The sequence below is a fragment of the Gavialis gangeticus genome, unplaced genomic scaffold, assembly GCF_001723915.1.
Source record: "Gavialis gangeticus isolate Ggan-Ray unplaced genomic scaffold, GavGan_comp1, whole genome shotgun sequence".
Classification (NCBI taxonomy): Eukaryota; Metazoa; Chordata; order Crocodylia; family Gavialidae; genus Gavialis; species Gavialis gangeticus.
In genome coordinates this window covers 16,775,654-16,796,733 of record NW_017728992.1, presented here as the reverse complement: position 1 = coordinate 16,796,733, position 21,080 = coordinate 16,775,654, and the positions used below count along the sequence as shown (strand labels likewise).

Genomic DNA, 21,080 nt, shown 5'->3' with positions numbered 1-21,080 from the left:
TGCTCTGTTCCTCTGCTGCTGTCGCTGCTCTCACCTCCGCTCTGGGTCCGGTAAGGGGGCACACGTGTGTAAGACACCCATGTGCCTGCTGCTCCTAGCTCCCTGTGGTGCTGGGGCACATGGAGTGTCCCACAGAAGCATGGGGGGCTCCTCAGCATGCTTGGCAGCAGACCCGGAAGTGGGCCAGAAGCACTTCTGGTCCACCAGGGAGCGTGCAGCTCCCCACCCACCCCCATCCCGTGCCCTTCACCATCTCGGCAACTGGTGCCTCCTAGGTCTGGGGCAGGGGGGCCCTGCGGTCCTGCTGCAGCTGATTGCTGAGCCAGGAGGGGGTGGGGCCCAGCACACTCCCCAGCAGTTAGCTGCTGAGCATGTGGAGCCCCTCCCCATACTCCTGTGGGACACTCCATACACCCCAGCATCTCAGCTTTCACAAGCCATGCTGGTACCTCAAGGTATGTAGAAAAAACATTTAAAGCTGTATCTGTGTCCGAATCGCTGATTCTCCGAATCAGCATCGAATCTTCAGATTCAGCCAAACCGGGCACAGTGATCCAAATCAACTAATTGAATCACTGTCCCTGATTCGGGCCAAACCAGAATCGAATAGGGCCTGCAGGCCCCTAACAACCATGCTTTTCCTGCTATCTGGCCACTCCAAAACAAATATTGGTCTTGTCCACAAAAGCCAAGGCCCAGATCTTATTTTTAAATTTCCCTTTTCACCGTATCTACTACAGCTGCGTGGCTGACACAGCCAACTCTAAACGAATGGACTATGCAAACAGTATAGAGGTAAGAGTTTTGCATTCAGAACATTTAATTGTGTCATGATTATGTCTACTCCAGTTTCCTAATATTTTTTGCAAATAATACATTGTAGGTAAAAATCTCATGAGCAAGCATTTTCTTTGCTTCCACTGTTTAAACAAAATGGCGCATACTCGCTCTGCTCATTTTCTGAAGGTTCATATGTGCCAATTATTCCCATATAGCAAAATAACCAACTGAAAGGGAAAACTGCACCAGTTTTGGTAATGTTTTATACCGAATACTTTTTTCATGCTTGTAAAAATGCCTTCTACTTTTTTCAGCCTCACAAAATTCTTTGTGCCATTTCATCAGGCATATGATCCAAACTTACTGAAGTCAGTAGAAAAAACATTTGGAGAGCATTTTTATTTAAAAGGCTTTCATTGCATGATCAGGCGAGTAGATTTTGTGCCCAAGTTCATATTACAGCTTCAAAAACATGAGGAACCATTGATGAAGACATTTGTCATCGGTTAATATTTTGTGACATCTGAAATAGTATTATGTAACGTTATGAAACAGTATCAGTTACAAAGAGCCAGACTACATCCCATTATGCATTCTTGCTACTTTAATTATTTAAGAAAACGTGACTATTTTATATTAACCAGTATATTATATTATATTAGATAAGGTTATGTTACATAAAAATATAAAGCAGCTGTAGGAGCTCTTATGTTTCATTCAAGTACAAACTGCAGCAGCAGCAGCTAACTTAGAAATGTTTATGTTACTAGATATTTCAAGTTTAAATACAAAGGGCATTAAGCTTTGTGTGGTGGTTTTTTTAATTTTTGGTTTGGTTTAGTTTTGGTTGTGTGTGTATGTACACCTTGGAGAAAACTTGGCAAGGAAAATCAGCACCATATTATAATAATGGAATACTACAATGAACCAACTCTGTTTTTCCAGTTTCTGGATAAAAAGGTATATTGAAAGGACTGGAGGTATATGAAATACAGCAAAAATGAAATCTGAAGTCTTACTGTGTTAGAAAAAAATTGAAAACCTTCACATTGAAAATTATTTTCAGGCAAAAAGCATTTTCACTGTAAAAAAAGCCAAGTTTTTTGTGACTGCATATTTTCACTGTCAGATTGCCAGCTTCATGGAATTTAATCAAAATGTGAAAATTAGAAATATGGCAAAACTATAGAATGAAAATGGAAGAAGAGTAATAAAACATATTGTGTTCAATTTTTCCATCATTTTGAGTAGTCTGCAAGTGCTGTGCTTTTCTTTTTGTCTCAGTTATTTTAGTTGGTACATCACTGCAGGGCCTGAGCCCCATATTACATCTTGGCAGGGCTGAGCACATTTGGCACTCAGTAAATATGAGGAGTGAAGCAGCCTCACTTTGGAAAACAGTGACTGTGGTGAACTAATTTGTGATTACTGTACTTACTAGTTTTTATTCATAATAAGTAGCAAAAACACTGACTAAATTCAATGTTTCCTTTACATAAGTTAGTGTATTGTACACCTGAATCTTTTTCACTGACATGTGTCCCAATGTTTGATGTTGCCCTTATGCAGGATGGATGGTCACAGTATCACTTTGTAGCCTCATCTTCAACAATAGAAAGGGATCGGCAAAGACCATACTCTTCATCACGCACACCCTCCATCTCTCCTGTGCGCATGTCTCCTAACAATCGCTCAGGTAAGACCATGCTTACAGGACTTAAGTAAATAAAGATGTAATCCATCAATGTCAGTCTCCATCACTGAGCACTGTCAGTGACATCTGGATGCATTATTAATCATAATGGAAATGTGTGAAAAACATTTTTCATTCTTATGAAGTTTACCTGTTTAAAACACTGAATGCTTTTTATGAGAAAGTTTTGTAGAAATAGTGAGCAGGTAGAGTATTCAAGGGAATGTCTTCCTGTAACTGTCCATTCAATATTTTCCATGTGCTCTCACCAGTTATGAGTGTTTGATTGGGAAAGTGAAAAATCTTAGTGCTGTTGTACACACTGGCTTCATACAAATGTTCAATTCTAGCGGTGGAAAATTTCCACTGCTAGAAATGATTCCAGGACAGGAAGCATACAGATGTTCAGTCTGCAACCATCCCATTTCCACTGGTCCTTGTGCCTTCGTAACCCTAGGGTGATCCCTGTCTGAGGAAAGTGTAGGCTGCTCCAGTCCTCCCATTCCTGGACACCCTCTCTCTCTCTCTCTCTCTCTCTCTCTTTCTCCCTCTTTGGTTAGCTTTTAAGATGCCAACCTGCGCTGCCTTCTACTTACCCGTAGTCACTTAGCATCCGGAAAATCTGGCCCTGAGCTTTCTCCTTTCAAAATCTTGCCCTAAGTATCTCCCATTTCTGTGGTTCAGGGAGGGCGCCTTTCTTTGACTAACATATGGGGCTTCCCTCTCAGAGTAAGTAGTGAAAACCCTTCTCAGTCTACCATCAGCAGACAGTTTCATGCCTGCTTCTAATAAAATCTCTGCAGGAGTCCACTTCTGGATTTGAATAATTGCTAGAAAGCTGTTGTTCTGGTGTAGGAGGATGGATGTAGTTCCTGCAGGGAACAGAGAGACGGTTATGTCTTATCATTTGATTGTGTACAAGAAGCAGCATGTTTAACATGATGAGGAGTATGTGAAATAATGTGAATTTTGATGCCTTAGCCTCCTTTGAAGCTGTGTGCTACATACTGTCCTATTACAGTCTGGTGAGGGATGCACATTTCAAAGCCATATTCTGATTAGCTGATTGGGTATTTTGGATGACATTGCATTTCTAGGGAATGAAATTAAGGGAAGATAGGCACAACATTGGCCCTCCTCCAGTCCTCTGGGATTTCTCCAGAGGCCCATGATTTTTGATAGACCTTCACCAGGGGCTTTGTGATTACTTTGGCCAACTCTTGCAGCACTGTTGGGTGGAGTTCATCTGGTCCTGCTGATTTATATACATCTAATTTCTTTAATTGATCGTACACCAGTTCTATGGCAATGGTGGGAACGGTGTCAATCCTGCCCTGCTCGTTCTGTGCCCTACCTGGCATGTTGTTCCCCTTGGTCCTGTGAAAGACTGAGGAAAAGTAGTCATTTAGGAGTTCCATTTTTTCCTCAGTGGCAGTGACCAGGTAACCTGAGGCATTGAGAAGCGGCCCCACACTCCCATTAGTTTTCCTTTTACTTCCTCTGTAGCTAAAGAAGGACTTCTTCTTGTCCTTGATTCTTGTAGCTAGTTTTAGTTCAGTTTCTGCCTTAGCTTTTTTGATCAGAACCGAGGTAAAGTACTTGACTTGGTTTGATTTTTTTCTGTCCATTTTTGTGATGCTTTTTGATAAATTCTTGGGTTGACATCTTAGCCCTGCTACAGACAGTAAAAGGTCTCCCTTTTAATTAAGGGGAGGCAGGATTTCACTCCCGACCTTGAATGCTAGCAAGTCAAGGCAGAACTTTTAAGTGACCTACTATTTAATAAACCAGACTTGTCACTCTTCACTTCTTGATCATGCAGTGCAAGTTACTATTTTTTAAATGAAGTGCTTGTGTCATTTTCTGAACAAGGAGCTAGGTTTGATTAACCAGTGGTCCTTTAACATTCTGGACTGTGATCAACAAAATAGCCAAAATGTCTACACTTGACCACCCCTACTGATATATTAATTGGAGTATGCTAAAAATAGCTATTCAGTTGAACCTGTTATGGATATATAAAAGCTGGCTAGAAAAGAACATATCAAAATGTTTCTCTGCTTTTCATTAAAATATCCTGCTAATTTTTTTTCACCGAAATTGTTTAACTGTGCGTGGATGTAAAACATTCCAGAACTTCATTCCATGCGCTGAGAAACATAACCCTGGCTTTTTTCCTCATGTGCTGAAGGGCCAAAGTTTTTGGCCTCTGCCCATCTGTCTTGAAAGGAAACATGGGCATCTCTTCTGATACAGAAAAGTAAATGCCAATATTTGTAGAAAATTCGTGATGCTACTCAAGTGCTTATATTTAGCATCTCTCCTAAGTCTTGCTCAGACTTACATATCTAAAGTAGCCAATTATTGTAAGTGCCTGTCTTCAATACACACACACACACACACACACACACACACACAGAGTCCTTATTTACTTCAGTGGTGGAAGTTGTACATATTTATACCTGGGGTGAATTTAGAATTGAAACCAAGTTCACAGAGGAAACCAGGTCCAATGTGAAGGTTTATTCATAAATTCAGTATGCACTTTGGGGCCACTTTGTCTAAAAAAAAATCCTCAGAATGCTGAGATTTTGAAAATCTGGCCACTTCTGTCCACATCCAAATGGGAGCTGAGCTCTGGGAAAATTAACCATAAAATGGTAAAAATGGCTCACTTGTTTTTGGTAACACTGTAGCTTTACAGGAAGCATAGTCTTAATATGCTTTGATATATTTCCTTCAGTATTGTTCCCTGCTATGTGCGTGTGTGATTTAATTAGTCTATAAGGTGCAAATCTATATTGCCTTCTGAAAGATAGTCCCATAAAAACTTTGATATGTTAAAGTTTGGTACAGGTAGCCTCATTTTGTGCATGTTGGAATTCTTCTGAAGGGAACTTATATCTTTTTTATTGAATCTCTGTATCTTGGGTCAAATCTCCTGTCTCTAAAGACAGACTTAGTGAGATTCCTGAGGTATTTGGGGATAAATAAACAACTACAAGGGAAAGGTGTTGACAAAGTGTAAGTGTTGTACAAGAAAGCGTTGTGCAGTATCTGTTGGCATAGCACTTCTAGCCAGAGGCTTCTCTTTACAAAGGGAATTGGTTAATACAACCTGTGAATTTTGTTGCATTGAAAATGGCAAAATAGCTACAAAAGACTCAGAAAGATCACGTTAACAGATGTTCAGTTCCCTCCAAATACCCTTGTGCTTGATGATGGTTTGCTCCCAGCTGGAGTAAGCATGGAGTGCAGTTGTGAGGGTTTTGCCATGGAATTATCAGCAGTCAAAATTGTATTTACCACCAGAGACCTCATCAAGTGTACCATGCCAATATAAGAGCTTTGTCTCTCCGGCTGCATTCAGGGAGAACAATTCTATTGACATCCCTTTTAATAGAGGTTTAACCTTGAATATCCCTTGGTGGCAGATTGGCTGATTTCTAGTTAGATGTAAAAACACAAAAGTGAAGCTACCTAGGATTAAGTACATTTGTGACAATATTTCTACACCTTAAGCAGTTTTATTTATTATAAAGGGTTTTTTCTTTTGGATTTCCAGCTGGATAGCAAAAGAAAAAGACTAAGTTTGATTATTTTTCTGCTAAACCAATGATTTCCCCATATTAAGAGCCTGATTTATAAACAATTGTTAAAACAAAAAGCCTGCTATTAGCTGGAGCAATAGCAGCAGAGAAAATTTAGATTAGAGATGAGGAGGAGGGACCTAATAGCCCTGTTGACTGCCTATGTTGTGACAATGTTGAATCAGCACCGTATTAAAAGTAGCTGCTATTTGTCCGTCTCTCAGGGCTCTGCTTCTAGACTGACTGTCAAGTGGGATTAAAGAGCCCGGTCTACCCTATCATGGAGTAGGCTTCAATTCCACAACTTCTTAGAGGCATTTCCCATGCCAGGGGTAAGACTAGAAGGTGTTCTTCTGCATGAAGCCATTTCCACCCAGCAGCTCCTACAACCAAGCTGGTTCCATACATATCGGCACCTACCTTTCCTTTGGATTAAACCAGCAAGGTTGAGAGGGGGACATTCAGAGACAATCCAAGCAGAATGCAGGGCCCGGGGCAAATCAGCCTGTACAGGGCCCCACCCCCAGATGCGAGGAAGCCAGTGGCAGATTCAGCGGTGGGGGAGGAATGCCAAGCGGTCAGATGTGAAGCTGGCAGCAGTGTGGAGTCACCGCAGCTGCTGTGCCCGGCTCTGTGGGGCACCCCAATGCACAAGGCCTGGGGCAGTCACCCCAGTTCCACCCCCATCCAGGGGCGGCCCAGGGACATTGGTGCGCAGGCACCTCAGTGTCTCCATATACTGCCCAAACTTTCACAACATGGAGAGGTCATTCCAGCTTTGCTTTATCTTTCAAGCAAGAATTACATCAGCGTATTGATGTCTCACTTGGTATAATTCTATTGTCTCATGAGACAGACAGACTCTACTTACTACTAGAGGAACAAACTCCACTTCGTTGCTAGTCCAGGAAAAAATAAATCCTTCTTGCTCTCTGTTCCTTTGAAGACTCATTGTGCTATTGACTAGGTAAAAAGAAAAATTCTTAAAACCAGATTGATTTAGCATGTAAGAGTACATATGACCAATAATAATGGAAAAGAATATACCACAATTTATTTTGCCTGGGAGAACAAAAATCAGTTGATGTATTGAGCTGGGGAATGGATACTAGGACTGTGCGAAGCTTTCGTCCCTGATTTGATTCGGCGGAGATTTGGCCCAATTCGGTGGCTGAATCGCCATATCCAAATTGAATCAGAGGACCCTTTAATCGCTCTGAATCGAATCAGAACCTTCTGAATTAATTCAGAGAGATTTGGACATTTGGGCATAGACACAGCTTTAAATGTTTTTTTCTACATACCTCTCGGTAGCAAAGGCTTGAGAGTGCTGCAATACTCGGGTGCATGGAGCACCCCACAGAAGTGTGGGGGGCTCCCCAGCATGCTAGGCAGCAGACCCAGAAGTGGACAGAACCACTTCTGGTCCACTTCTGGGTCCACTAGGAAGTGTGCCACGGGGCCCCCCATGCCCTGACGGCTCTGTGACTGGTGCCTCCTGGGTCTGGGGAGGCACCCAAGGTCTCCCCATGGCTGACTGGCAAGCCGCGGTGTCCCAGGAAGATAAGCACCGGGAGAAAGGGGACTTGCCCCCCCAAAGCGGGACAGGGTACGGGACAGCCCACCCCACCATAAAAAGCCCTGAGACCAGGGCAGACTGACCTGTTTCAGGTAACGGAGGAGGGGACATGACACACCCGCTCCAAATGGCTGCACAGTTTGTGAGCCGCACCTACTTCCAGCTCGAGCTGGCATGAGCAGGTGACATCATCCCCAAAGGCTGCCTGGCAAGGATAAAAACCAGCATCGAGGGAGACGGGGGGGACTGCTGCAGTGGAAGGACTCTGGAGGTGCTTCTCCCACCGGGCGGGTGCTATGCCAGGGGATGCTGAGGGATCCCAAGCAGGGGCACCAGGGAGAGCCTCCAGCAGAGGCAAGAGCAGGGGGACACATCAAGGGACACCGAAGACTGTAAGAAAAGGGGTAGACCAGACACTGCCCTGGATCAAGGGTGAAAGCCTTGGTTTTTTTTCTTTCCTTTTTATTTTCCTTTCATTGACCCAGTTACGAAGGGGCCTTCAGATACCCCTTTGATAAGAACTAGCCCTGAGAGGCTCTGAGGCCAGGACAGGGGCACCCCGAAAGGCCCTGAACTAAGGGCTGGGGGCGGGGCAAAGACAACGCTCCGAAAGAGAGGAGGGGCGGTAGATGACAGTCCTAGTCAGAGGGCACACCTAGTCAGAGGTCCATCAAGCAGTCCGGAGCATCTCAACAGGAGCAACGTGACACCGGAAGGTGAGCCGGGGAACAGCGGCAGTCATTATGAAGGCTGGCGTGTGGATGGGGTGTAGGGGAGGCGGAGCCCTATGGAGATCCACTGAGGGTTGCAGTCTGTCCGAGTGAGCCCACTGAGGGGAAGCCCACCCCTGAAATTACCATCTAAGTTGTGGCAGGTGAGTCTCAGGGCTTTTCCCAGAGAGACTGTGGGTTCATTGAAGGAGGGCTAACACCAACGTCATGGTCGATATCAGGCACATGCGTGAAGACAGCAGGTGAATACCTACTGGAGACCAGGCAGGCACACAGGGGTTCTGGGAGGGGGGTGGGGGCCTGCATGCTCCCCAGCAGACCCAAAAGTGTACCAGAAGTCCACTTCTGGGTTCACCGCCAAGCATGTGGAGGTCCCCCCTGCACTCCTGTGCACCCCAGCATCACAATGACCATGAGCCATGTTGCTACCTCAAGGTATGTATAAAAACTTTTAAAGCTATGTCTATGTCCAAATCGCTGACTCTCCGAATCAGCATCGAATCTTTAGATTCGGATTCAGCTAAATCAAATCGGGGACAGTGAGCCAAATCAATGAATTGAATCATTGTCCCTGATTCCGGCTGGATCTGAATTGAATAGGGGCTGCTTTGCACACCCCTACTGTATACCACAAATTACCAAAAAGTGGATTTGTGCAGAACACAGAATACCTGAGGAGAATTTGCTATGGCCTTCGTTTTGTTCAGGGTTATTTGATGCTAAATTCTGGGAGAGATAAATATCTTAGGTTCATATATAATCCAACCTCTTTTACCGTTTAAGAAAGAATGCAAAACTGGTAATTGTCTGAAAGAAAAACCTGTCTATTTTTTAAACTTAACTTTGGAGAAATAAAAGTCTAACAACTATATTAACATGCCCTAATTAGTAAACTCAGGAAGTAACATTTCTTAATTTTATTAATAACACTTTGCCATAAAACATTAATACAGCTATTCCCTAAATTCTAGTGGTTAGCACTATAGAAGTGTCCAGAAAATCATATTTTTAAAAATGGTGATCATCTTTAAGAATTTTCTAGTCACTTTATATAAGTAAATGCTGTTACTCCAGTCTAGGAAAACATGCATTTGAAAAGCAGTTTGACATGAAATCTCAGAAATTTTAAAACATCAAATACAAATTATTTGTAACAATTCTACAGTAGTTTTGTAGATGCCAGGTTTTTAATAGTAGTTGCTGTATATAGGAATCATTATAACCATCTTACCAACATCAGATTATTTTAATTATTTTCACGTATTAAGCATTTATCTATATGTTTTCCATGAAGATTAATTTTTTTCTCAATACCATTACACAGTTCCTGTTAATATTTAAGTAATGAAATGAGGAAACTTTTAATGAAAGTTTTGGTCCTCTCAGTTGATGCTTATAAGTGGCTTTTCAATAAAAACTGACTATGTAGGGAAAAATGAAACAGCCTATGATTTAAAATATTGACAGATTCATAAAGAAACAGAAAGGTGAAAGCAAAAAGTATAGTTTTCTTGCAAATATTTTTCTAGTATGATCATGTCAGATGGTGCTTGTAAACAAAACTGTAAATCAAGATATGCAGACAAAAATGCAGAAATGCATTCAGAAGAAATGCATGTTTCTCCTACATTTGAAACAGAAGCTCTTCTAACCTCCTCCCAAATTCAGTCTGTCATCTATGCATTTCACTCACCTTAATTACTGCATAGTAATAAATGTAACTATTAGTACATTAGCTATCTCAGTGTTAAAATGTTGTTCAGTAATATGAGTAAAGAAAAATAAATTTGTCTTTATTATCTAGCAAGTGCCCCTGCCTCACCTCGGGAAATGATCAGTTTAAAAGAAAGGAAAACAGACTATGAATCAACTGGAACAAATGCCACTTACCATGGAAATAAAGGAGAACACACTTCCAGGAAAGACACCATGACAGGTGAGATTAGGCTTACACATCACATATATAAATCAATTGTGATAGATACATTTTCTAGGCTTGGCTGAATTTACTGAGACAGAGAAAGGGATCAACTTTTCCGATGTTTCAATACTCCACAGATATAGCACTGAAACTACTAATATTCTTGTGAAGTATAATTATTTATAAAAGTCATAGGAAAAAATAAAGATGTGTATGCGCTCTTGATGTGGTACCATATGAACTCCACCATTGTTACAATGGTTCCATCTATTTGGGGTTGTATAATTCTACATAAATATTTGTCTATGTATTTTTTATCTGTATGCAAATGAAATAGTGCCTGATTTTAAATGTAACAACTCTCAATTGTAGCCTGAGGTGCAGAGAAGTAGCCAACGTGATTCCATTTTTCAAGTCCAAAGACTTTTTTTAATGCCTCATCATTTCACAGTGGGAGAAGGAACTCTGTCCTAAGTGTAATAGTTGTTCATAAATACTTCTTTTAATAAATGCTTTGTGTTTGATTTGCTAGATACTTATTTTCTTTTTAAGCAAAATACAGAAAACCAAATTGCATCAGCTTTTGAAACCATGGTGGGCTATGGATAGAAAGTACACATAAGCCAGTATAAGTAATCAGAAATGGTTCAAATCTTTAACACAACATAAATTCAGTGCACATAAACCACTTCCAAAATGGCTGGAACCAGTTTAAGGTAATCTGGATGGATATAGTATCAGACGTACCTATTTACGTTAAATCGATTTATTTAAACTTCTGTCTCAGATCCCCTCCAGGTTCAAGTTAACTCACAGTCCCCCAGCATCCCAGGATGCTTTGCACCTCCCCCCTGCAGCTCTTCTCCCCCCTTGCATGGTGGGCGGGCTAGCCTTGGCCCAAGCTGTCTGCTCCAGGTGAGCAGGGAAGCATGCTCTAGTGCCTCCTGGATTCTGGCCTGGGATGCTACAGGCATATGGCTGCATTTCCTGAATCAAAAGTAAATATCTGTTCACTTGCTTATTGGTTCAATCTATGCAGCTTAGACTAACCTGTGGAGATTGAAGGATTCAGCCTCAGGCTTTTTGACTGTACTTAGCTACAGTGTCTAATGGCTGCGTCCATACTGAATGTTGTCTGGCTTTCCAGCACTGGGATAAATACATTCTCATGTAGCAGCCATTACTATGAGCTTCACCAGGGATTTGTTTGCTCTGTCATTTATAATCTCACAGCACTGATTTTCTCTCTACCTAGTTTTTCAGTGGAGGCAGTTGTGTAATTTATGTGTAAGGCCTTTTCTCTCCTCATGAACCAACTTAGCACTTTGAACTGTTGCATGCTTTGAGCTAATCTTACCCCCTGATCAACTGTTCATCAAACTTCCTGGAAGTCTGTTCCTGATTCCTGTTCCTTTGTTCCTGATTCCTGTATCAGTTATCAGTTAGCCTTATGTAATCTATTTTGCATAGGCACAATGGAGCTGTCTCAATGCAAGTCATACATTCTAACCAGGAGTAGCCCCACCTTTTGTATTATTGTATTATATTGTGGCCTTGTAGAGGTCTCTTGACGCCTGTTGGTTGTTTCCTCCTGTTCTCATTTAGGACACTATCAGCATACTTATTGAGTATGACAGCATGGGTACAAGACAGTTGTACCCATACTAGGCTACATTCTTTGTCCCAGAGCTTGCATTCAGGAATTGAATCATTAGTTACCAAGTGCTATATAGTACTTGGATAACCAAAAGCCTACAAACCACTGTCTAAATTTGCATGAAGATGCAATAAAGAAGATGAGTCAGGATCTGAGAGGAGCAGAGGTCTGTGTCCAATTATTATTGTATTCTATCATGACCTTGGACACATTCATGAAGGCTAACTACAGACCGTCAAAAAGCCCAAGGCTGAATAAATCCAATCTTTGCAGGTTACTCTAAACTGCACAGATTAAATTGAAACAGAAGTGAACAGACATTTACCTTTGATTCAGGAAATGCAGCCGCATGCATACAGTGGCTCAGGCAAGAAGCTGTGGGGCGCTACAGCATGGCTCTCTGGCTGTATGGTCACTTCCTCTTCCTGCTGCCCCTGAGGTTTCTGGGATTTGCAGTCCAGAATTACAGCAGCAGGACTCTGCAAGTTTGCTCATCACTTCCTCTTCCTGCTTCCAGGTGCCTCTGGGATTTGTAGTCCACAGTTGCAGCCAACAGTAAGTTTGAGTGGTGGAAGGGGTGTTTAACCCTCTCCCTGGCCCCATACCCTAGGGTGTTTGCTTGGGGGGAGAGGGGCAGTACCTCCCCGTATACTGGGCTACATCCCCAGCCAGGGTTGCTCCTACTCCTACCCCTTTGTCAGCCAGCCCTCACTGCTCCAACTATGGAGCAGAGGGGCTGGGCCACCCCTGCTCTTTGGAGAAGACAGTATAGCCCAGTTGAGGGCTGCAAAGCATTCTGTGATGCTGGGACTCTGATTTAACTTGAACCAGGAAGGGGTCTGGGACAGAAGTTTTATAAACTGGTTTGAACCAAATCAGTTAATTCTGATACTACATTCAACCAGGTTTATCTTAAGCCAGTTTCAACCATTTTGAAACTAGTTTATGTGCATTGAACTTCTGTTCTGTTAGGATAGGGACAGACATTCAAAAAGTCTGAGCCTGAATTGATTAAATCTTTGCAGGTTAGTCTAACCTGGCTAGGCTGAACCGGTTTCTAACTGGACAGAACATCCTCTCTGGACTGAGGAAATTCAGGAACATACCTGCAGTGGCTCAGGATAGCAGCTGGGGGTATAGAGCAGACCCTCCCTTCCCTTCTACAGTATTGAGCTGAGGGGTGGGGCATGGCCAGGCCCCAACAGGACCTCTTACTAGGCAGGTTTGCCTGCACCATCCCAGGCTTTTCCCCACTGGCTGCTCAGGGGGTGGGAGTGCTGCCAGCCCTCTGCTAGCACTCTGAGGCAATGGGGGGTTGTTCAGTGCATGCATCTGTTGATGATACGGAGCTTTTCAATCTCCCTCTCCCTGATTCTTTATAGTGTCTGCAGCAAACTGACAGGTGAGCAAACCAGCAGAGGGCTGATAATAGTGTTTATGACCTCATCAGCAAAACTACAGTCTCTCTCCATTAATTCAAACTCTTCTTAAACAGCTTAACAGCTGACCTGTTGAGTAGCTCCAAAAAGCCCTAAGCGGTCACTGTTCTGTCTGCCTGTGCCAGTGAAATTGGAGTCACTCACACACAGAGACACCTCTTAGTGTTAGCTAGCATACCACATGCCTAGGGTCCGTGGGGTTAGAGTCTGTGTTGTGGGAGGTAGGAAGGAGGGAGAGGGGGATCCATGTTTGTCCAGCAAGCAGTGAGGGCGGGGGGGAAGGGCAGAGGAAAGCCAGGCAGACCCTGCTGTACCTACCTGTAGTCTCTGCCATTCCATGTGTAGCTAGCCTCAGTTAATTACACAATTAACCAGTTTATTGTACAATACCTATAGTGTGTACAGGGGGGCTTAGGGGAAGATGAGTCTTTAACATGCTGTCCCCAGATTACTTTAGGCAGGAGACAGGGAAGAGTGGCACCTTGAACAAGTTAATTTCTAAGATGCCACCTTGCCCTGCCTTCTGCCTGATTTCAGACTGACACAGCTAACTACCTCTCTCTACTCTGAGATTACTTTAAATATGTATTTTCTTTGCTTCTCAGGGTTCAGGTTTACTCATCTATTAGCTTACACCTGTCCCAGCTGCCCTGAAAAAATATTCTAATCACAAACAGGAAGAAATGAATCTTAAATACCTTTCTCCAACTACATCGAAAGAAACCTTTGCTTTTTGTTATTTATTATTTTATGTATTATTCTAAGAAACTGTCATATAAAGGAGCATTTTCATATGCCAGTGTCATGTCCTATACCGCACAAGAAACTAGTAATTATAAAAAAGCAGATCACTGCTGACTGATATGTATGAGGTACTAAATTGTTTTACTTTCATGCTATGAACTAGACTTCAGAAAAAGAGCTCTGTTGGGCATCATGGAGGAACCAGAACACGCAACAAAAGTAGAGGATGACTGGATCTGTTGATTTATCCTCACTTTTTCACTGAATATCAGACTGTGCTCATAAGGGCATCAGGGTAGTGACTTCTGATTTTAACGTGTCTATAAACATGTCCAGAATCAGCACTTTTGGAAAGTGAAACTTGAATGTTAATCTTAAACCATGAATCATAAGATATATGGAAAGGACTTCAGTCAGTGATATAAAACATCTAATTACATCCTTTTCAAAGCTGGTTTTAAGGTTATCAGTGCACACTTCTCAGAAGACAGCTGAGGAAAATGATTTGATAACTTTTGACTTATATCATCACAGCATGCTATAAAATAATCAGAATACTTTAGATTTATGTAGTGTCCTTGATTCCAAGAGACCTCAAAGTCCTTCCCAAACTGTATTGGTCTAGCCATTACAAACTCTCTGGTTTTAACTAGGAATATAGTAACCTCAGCATCAGCTGTACTCATTTTTATTTATGTATTGTTACTACAGATAACACCAGTGTGATAAAATGTTAATTTTGAAATTACCTCATCCAACATAAACATTCAGGAATGAAACAGTTTCAATGTTCTTGCTCCATTTTCTGTGACACCTCACTCCCTAGGGTCACCATATTGCCTTCAGCTCTTCTCTCTGTCTCTTCCTTTCCCATTTTTCTAATTCGTCTCTCTCATCTTTCTTCTTTGGATAGTTTTATGTGCTACTGTCTATATACAATATCTCAGTAACTGAGGCCCAAACCACAATAGGCACCACACATACAGGCTGGGGAACTCCCCTCTTGTCAGCACGGAGGTGGAAAAGGATCTGGGAGTCATTATTGACTCCAGGATGAACATGAGTCGGCAATGTGGGGAGGCGGCTAGGAAGGCCAACTGCACCTTGTCGTGCATCCACAGATGCATCTCGAGCAGGTCCAAGGAGGTGATCCTCCCCCTCTATGCGGCACTGGTCAGGCCGCAGCTGGAGTACTGCGTCCAGTTCTGGGCGCCGCACTTTAAGAGGGATGTGGACAGCATCGAGAGGGTCCAGAGGAGGGCCACTCGTATGATCAAGGGACAGCAGGGTAGGTCCTATGAGGAAAGGTTGCGGGACCTGAACCTGTTCAGCCTTCAAAAGAGAAGGCTGAGGGGGGATCTTGTGGCCTGTTATAAACTGGTTAGGGGGGATCAGCAGGCGCTGGGGGAGTCCCTGTTCCCCCGAGCGCCGCAAGGAGTGACCAGGAACAATGGTCACAAGCTGGCGGAGGGAAGGTTTAAGTTGGACATGAGGAGGCGCTAGTTCACAGTCAGAGCGGCTAGAGTCTTTGAACCAGCTTCCAAGTAAGGTGGTGCAGGCTCCCACCCTGGGGGTTTTTAAGAGGAGGTTGGATGACCACCTTGCTGGGGTCATTTGACCCCAGTGCTCTTCCTGCCATGGCAGGGGGTCGGACTAGATGATCTGCTCAGGTCCCTTCCGACCCTAGAAACTATGAAACTATGAAAACACTGATCTATTCATCTCCTTTTTTCATTTTCTCTCCCCCTCTATTTGCACTTGCCCTCAGTTTGGATAGCTGTTCGACAGTCATAGTCAACTGTTCATCCAAGCATGGCAGCCTTTACAGCTATTTCTTGATGCCATAGTTCCCTAAAAGGGCTACATGTCAGAAGCAGGCACTGGAGCGGGGCTGTGTGTATTGCTAGCAGCTATGCAACCTGACTTTTAAATTTCCTCAAGGGATTAAGCTCTCTCTGTGTCTCAAATGAACTAGTCCATGTTTCTGTTTCATGAATTGTTGGCATTTCCAAGCTATTAACATGCCTTTTTGGTCTAATTATGTTAAATGACTGGCTCCACAATTTGTAAGTGATCTATTTACAGATTAAAATAATGAATTTGTGACTGACACATTAATATTGATACCAGTTCCCTCTCGGGGAATAAACTTAAGGTATCCAGCTATCCTATTATGCAAAAAAGGCACCTTCTGGGTATTTCTTCCAGTAGAATTAGCCCATTGCAGTATAGGCAGATTCAGGCCTATGGGTTTTGAATTGGTTTTGAATCAGTCCATGAGTATGTATCCTGTGTTGATTGCTTCAGCAGATAATGCTTCAACTACATGTTTTGCAAATTACACATTCTTGAGGAAAATGAAAAGGACACTGAACATCTGTTCACTGTATCAAACTCTTGGAAGCAGAAGAGGCGCCTGCTGTGTGTATCTTTCAATGTGACTAGTCAATAAAGGGACGAGTAGGAATTGAAACCTTTAGATTTGGAATCCAGCATGTCAGGACAGCCTGTTCATGGGGGTCCAGCTGTAAATTTTCATTCTGGACAAGACAGTTGTACCCATGGTAGTCCGGGATCAGAGAATGGAGACTCCCAAAGGTTTTGTGAAGAATTTGAGGAAATTTAGCTAAAGCAAAAAGCTTACAGAACAGGTACTTTTCAGGTTGTATTTTGCTGCCTGAGGCTGTAAAAAGGATTTGAGGGAGGGGCCTTGCCTTTGAATCCTTATGCAAGAAAATGTATCACGTGTACAGCCATTGTGGACATGTGGGTATTAAACAAAAAAGAATCTGAACCAGTATGCATGAGGTGTGAGAGAAAACCATTAGGTTTCTTCAGATCCTAAACCGTGGAGGTCCTGGGTCTGGCTAATGGATAAGCCAACGTCACAAAACATCTGGCAGGCAGGTAACTGAGAAGATCAACATGGAAAAAGATGGTACCAAGGAAAGACCTGGAATCAAACACAGATACTAGCTACACCAGTATGGCAGATTCCCACAGTACCAAAGGCTGTAGTAAAACCTCTACAAATTAATTGTGCCACTAAGACATACAGATCCATACAGAGCCAAGACATCCAGATGCAATGAGTTCAGTGTTCCAAACATATGAACAAACTACCTAAAGCCTCAAGGGTAAAACTAGCAAGCCACAAGGACTGGAGATGATGAGCAGCCTAGGGCATGGAGGAAAGCTTTGCCATCACCAACTTTGGTGACACACACTCCTCTCTATTCACACCTATGGCCAAGGGCAAGTTTCTGGAAAAACTGGGAGTGTCAATGGGAACAAGACATCTTCTGTTACCCAGGCAAAGACTGATAATAAGAGCTCTTTACATCTCACCACCACCCACCCAATCTCTTCGTGATTGCTTCCAGCTTCTCAATACTGTTAGCTAATGGCTATCAGTCATCTCATGATACCTTTCCCTCTGAATGTCAGTGCTCATTCAGCTAGGTCATAAGTAGTATCTTCAGTTTGCCTCAAGAACATGCCATTATCTGAATCCTGGAAAGCAGCAACACGAAGCAACTCTTTGACTTCTGTTGACCCTCTCACCATTAGCATGGAAGCTAGGTTTGATGTCAAGTTTGAAGGAGCAGTACTCCAATCCATATTTGACTGAGACGGGTCTTGCACTAATGTACTTCCCATTTGAATCATCCATAAGAGACTATTTGCCAGTCATTCACAGTGGGATTCACACAGGTGTATGGTCTAAGGAGAAAGAACAGCTGCTTATCCTTCAGTAGCAGAAGCTCTTTGTAATGTAGCCAGCATGGATCCCATGACCCTCCCTCCATCCCCACTGCTTGGAGTCCACAGAAAAATGGACTTTGAATTGCAAAGGAACTGTGGTAAAAATTGGGGCCTCTCCAGTCTTTTGCCCTTTCAGGGTACACATGCCTCTGTGCCAGACACCATTAGTGAAAATTTTCCATCTTATACACAGGACCTGCATGTGCACCTCTAGTGGGAATCAGACTGACTGCATCATCTGAAAGAACCAGGGGTAAGAAATCATTCTTTACTTGTGTTCACTGTGAGTGACCTGCAGCAATCACACAAATCCTACACTTCTTCTTCTGGAAAATGTGACATTTACATAAGTCTTTTTCAAATCCATTAGTAGAATATACCTCAGATACAGGGTCAGGTCATCACTGACCCAAAGGAAACATCTCCTGGCTAAATATGTGCTTGCAAGGAAACAGGAGATAGACATTTTTACTGAAAATATGAACAGCTCTGAAGGACAGTGTTTTTCTTGTCTGCAGAAGTGTGGCTTCATCTCAACACTTTCAGGCTTATAACTCAGTTCTCTCAATGATCTTAAATTAACAGCAAGACGGTGATCCTCCTTCACACAGTGGCTGAATCATCTAGATCACTTCATTATGCACAAATACCAGCTTCCTGGGAACCAACATGTGGATCATATTTAAACCATCTCTCTTCCCTTGCAAACAGTTTTTCCTCATAAGAAAAGCATCATTGCAGCTTATTTATTAATGGGTATAACAACATCCAACCTGATCCAGGGAACAAAAGTGCCAGGGGGTTTTAATATACCAATATTAGAGTTGCCATGTAGAAAGGTATAAAACAATGTGTGTAAACTAAAATCTATTGCTTGTTGCTATTTGCCTACCAAGTTTCCTTATTGACTTAGGTGTGAAATCCATAGGTTCAGCATAATATTTATGTACAAACACTAACAAGAGTTATACCTTATTTACTCAATTTTAAGGTGAGGTATTTTTTCCCTATTTTACATGGGGATAAAGCCCCTCATCTTAGAATTGTGTACAGGGCACTTGTGGGTTACAGACTTAGGCTCTCATCCCTAATAAGGGTTAGGGCTATCTCCACAGCTGCTGCCTGCCCTGCTTCCCTGACCACCCCCACCCCCCCCGCCTCTGCACCCTGCTGTATTCCCCCTGCAGCCTCTTCCCTCCACCCTGTCCCATGCAGCCTCTGTTTCCCTGCCTGACCCTCTCCCTTCCCCCCTTATCCTTGCTCTGCACTGGCAGGCTTTCTCCCCATTTTAGCCTGGGACACTGAGCATAGCCCCAGCCTAGCCCCATAGCAGTGGTGTACAGCCCACACAGGCTTAGGGCTATGCTCAGTGCCCCAGGCTAGAACAGGAATGGAGCCTGCCAATGTGGAAGGGGCAGGAGCAGGAAGTAGACTTGGGGTGCAAAGGGGAACCAGAGAGGGTGGGGAAAAGTAGGAAGGGAGAACACAGAGGCTGAGGTGGAGGAGCAGGAGGAGAAACAGAGCTGGGAAGAAGGTGGGGCTGAGGCTGTAAGATGGGGCAGACGGGGGCAGGCACAAGCAGGGAGCAAGCTGCTTGACCTTTCCAACTGCCCCCTCCCGTTTGTCCCCCCTGCAGCAGTGGGGGGTGAATTAAAGATGACCCTCCAATAATATAATTTTATACATGAAAAATTATAACAAATCTGCCGTACTCTCAGCCTGTCTTGAAAAGATGCTGGTATATATTGTTTCTAAGAAAAGTACACAGACATGCGTGCACACACAAACATTCCAGCATGAAGTTTAACTTTTTACTTTGAACAGGTCATGGCAGCAGAATGTGGGAAACAATTGGTGCCCTGATCACTTGGGGCATCTATTGTTATAGGCATCCTCCTACTCTAACTGCATAAAACAGATAATGCTAAGGGATTTTTCAGTTACTTCTTAATATTATCGTCATTTTGTGCTTATTTTGAACAGCTGCTTTAGCAATCTCTGAGTTGCTAGGCAGCCAAATTCCACTTCCTAAAGCCATTCCTCCTTCTGATGAACTTGCTTGGCCTGTGTTATAAGCTTTGCTTATCTAAATGCACATCTCTTGTAGGATATCTTTAGTATTCTCTACATCACATGCTCTTTATGGGCCGTGTATTGATCTGCATTTCTATTTAAAATAGTCATTACAAAAGATGGAACAGACTAAATTCTCCCCACCCTATGGTCTCACTTTCAAAGAGACTTGTTGTTCTTTCTTTCTTTGTGGTTTCCCTCAACCGGGATTTAAAATAATCTACACTAGGACTCAGGATACATGTTTTACTGTTTGTCTTTAGAAAGCAGACCCTGTGCAGTATATGCTGTGAAAAGGCTGTTAAAAAACAAACAGTTGATGGAACAGTTCTGGAGAGATATGTGTCTGGTAAAACTTCTCCCCTTTTGCTTTTCTCTGTAGCTCAAAACACTGGAATCTCAACTTTGTACAGGAATTCCTATGGTGCACCTGCTGAAGATATCAAACACAACCAGGTATGTGAGTGCAGTAAAACACCAGTTTCCATGCGGAATATTACAAAGCACTTGTTATTTTGCCAGTTAAAGCAAACACAATGTGTTCATGTAACAGAGAGGTATAGAAAAGCAAGGGATACATTCTTGTACAAGTGGTAGCAATTTCTTTGATTTCATAAAGGTTGTGGTCTTCTGCATTAGCAGAGAATTTTTGGATCCATGAATCCAAAATGTATAACAAGCTGTAACAAGCATAGGATGCAAACATATACTGATTACAGACATGTGATGTAACCTACAAAACGCAAACGTCTCAGGCTCACAGCTGATCACTCAGCTCCAGCAGCTCAGTTAGTAGAAGGAACCTAAGTCAGAGGTGGCCAGCTTATGCCACGTTTGCCACCAGTGGCACCAGCAGCCTCTGTTTTTGGGACAATGCAGAGTGGGGAAGGGATAGGGTCTTGGCAGCAGATAGGATAGGAAGCAGAAAGCAGAGCAGCAGATCAGGCAAGCACAGGGCAGGGAGCAGAATGCAGAGCAGGTAGAAGAAAGGGATCAGAGTGGCACTCGGGGAGGGTGTGGTTCTAATTTGTGACACTCCTGCCAAAAAAGTTTATTTGCTATTGTGAACCTGGCAGTGTCCACTAGGGCTGTGTGAAATTTCGCCGGC

General features: G+C 43.0%; 1 protein-coding gene across 6 annotated transcripts in view; it reads left to right on the top strand.

The window, feature by feature from the left end:
* The window catches only part of CTNND2 (catenin delta 2), a 1,155,395-nt gene that overhangs the window by 1,130,342 nt on the left and 3,973 nt on the right, over nt 1–21,080 (top strand). For 4 of the 6 annotated variants that reach the window (XM_019521196.1, XM_019521179.1, XM_019521165.1 and 1 more), the window contains 4 exons: nt 2,350–2,476; nt 10,178–10,309; nt 18,093–18,152; nt 20,355–20,428. In XM_019521196.1, coding sequence (XP_019376741.1) covers nt 2,350–2,476; nt 10,178–10,309; nt 18,093–18,152; nt 20,355–20,428 — 393 coding nt within the window. The remainder of the gene's footprint in view (nt 1–2,349; nt 2,477–10,177; nt 10,310–18,092; nt 18,153–20,354; nt 20,429–21,080) is intronic. The other 2 variants (XM_019521188.1, XM_019521172.1) reach the window with 1 other exon arrangement.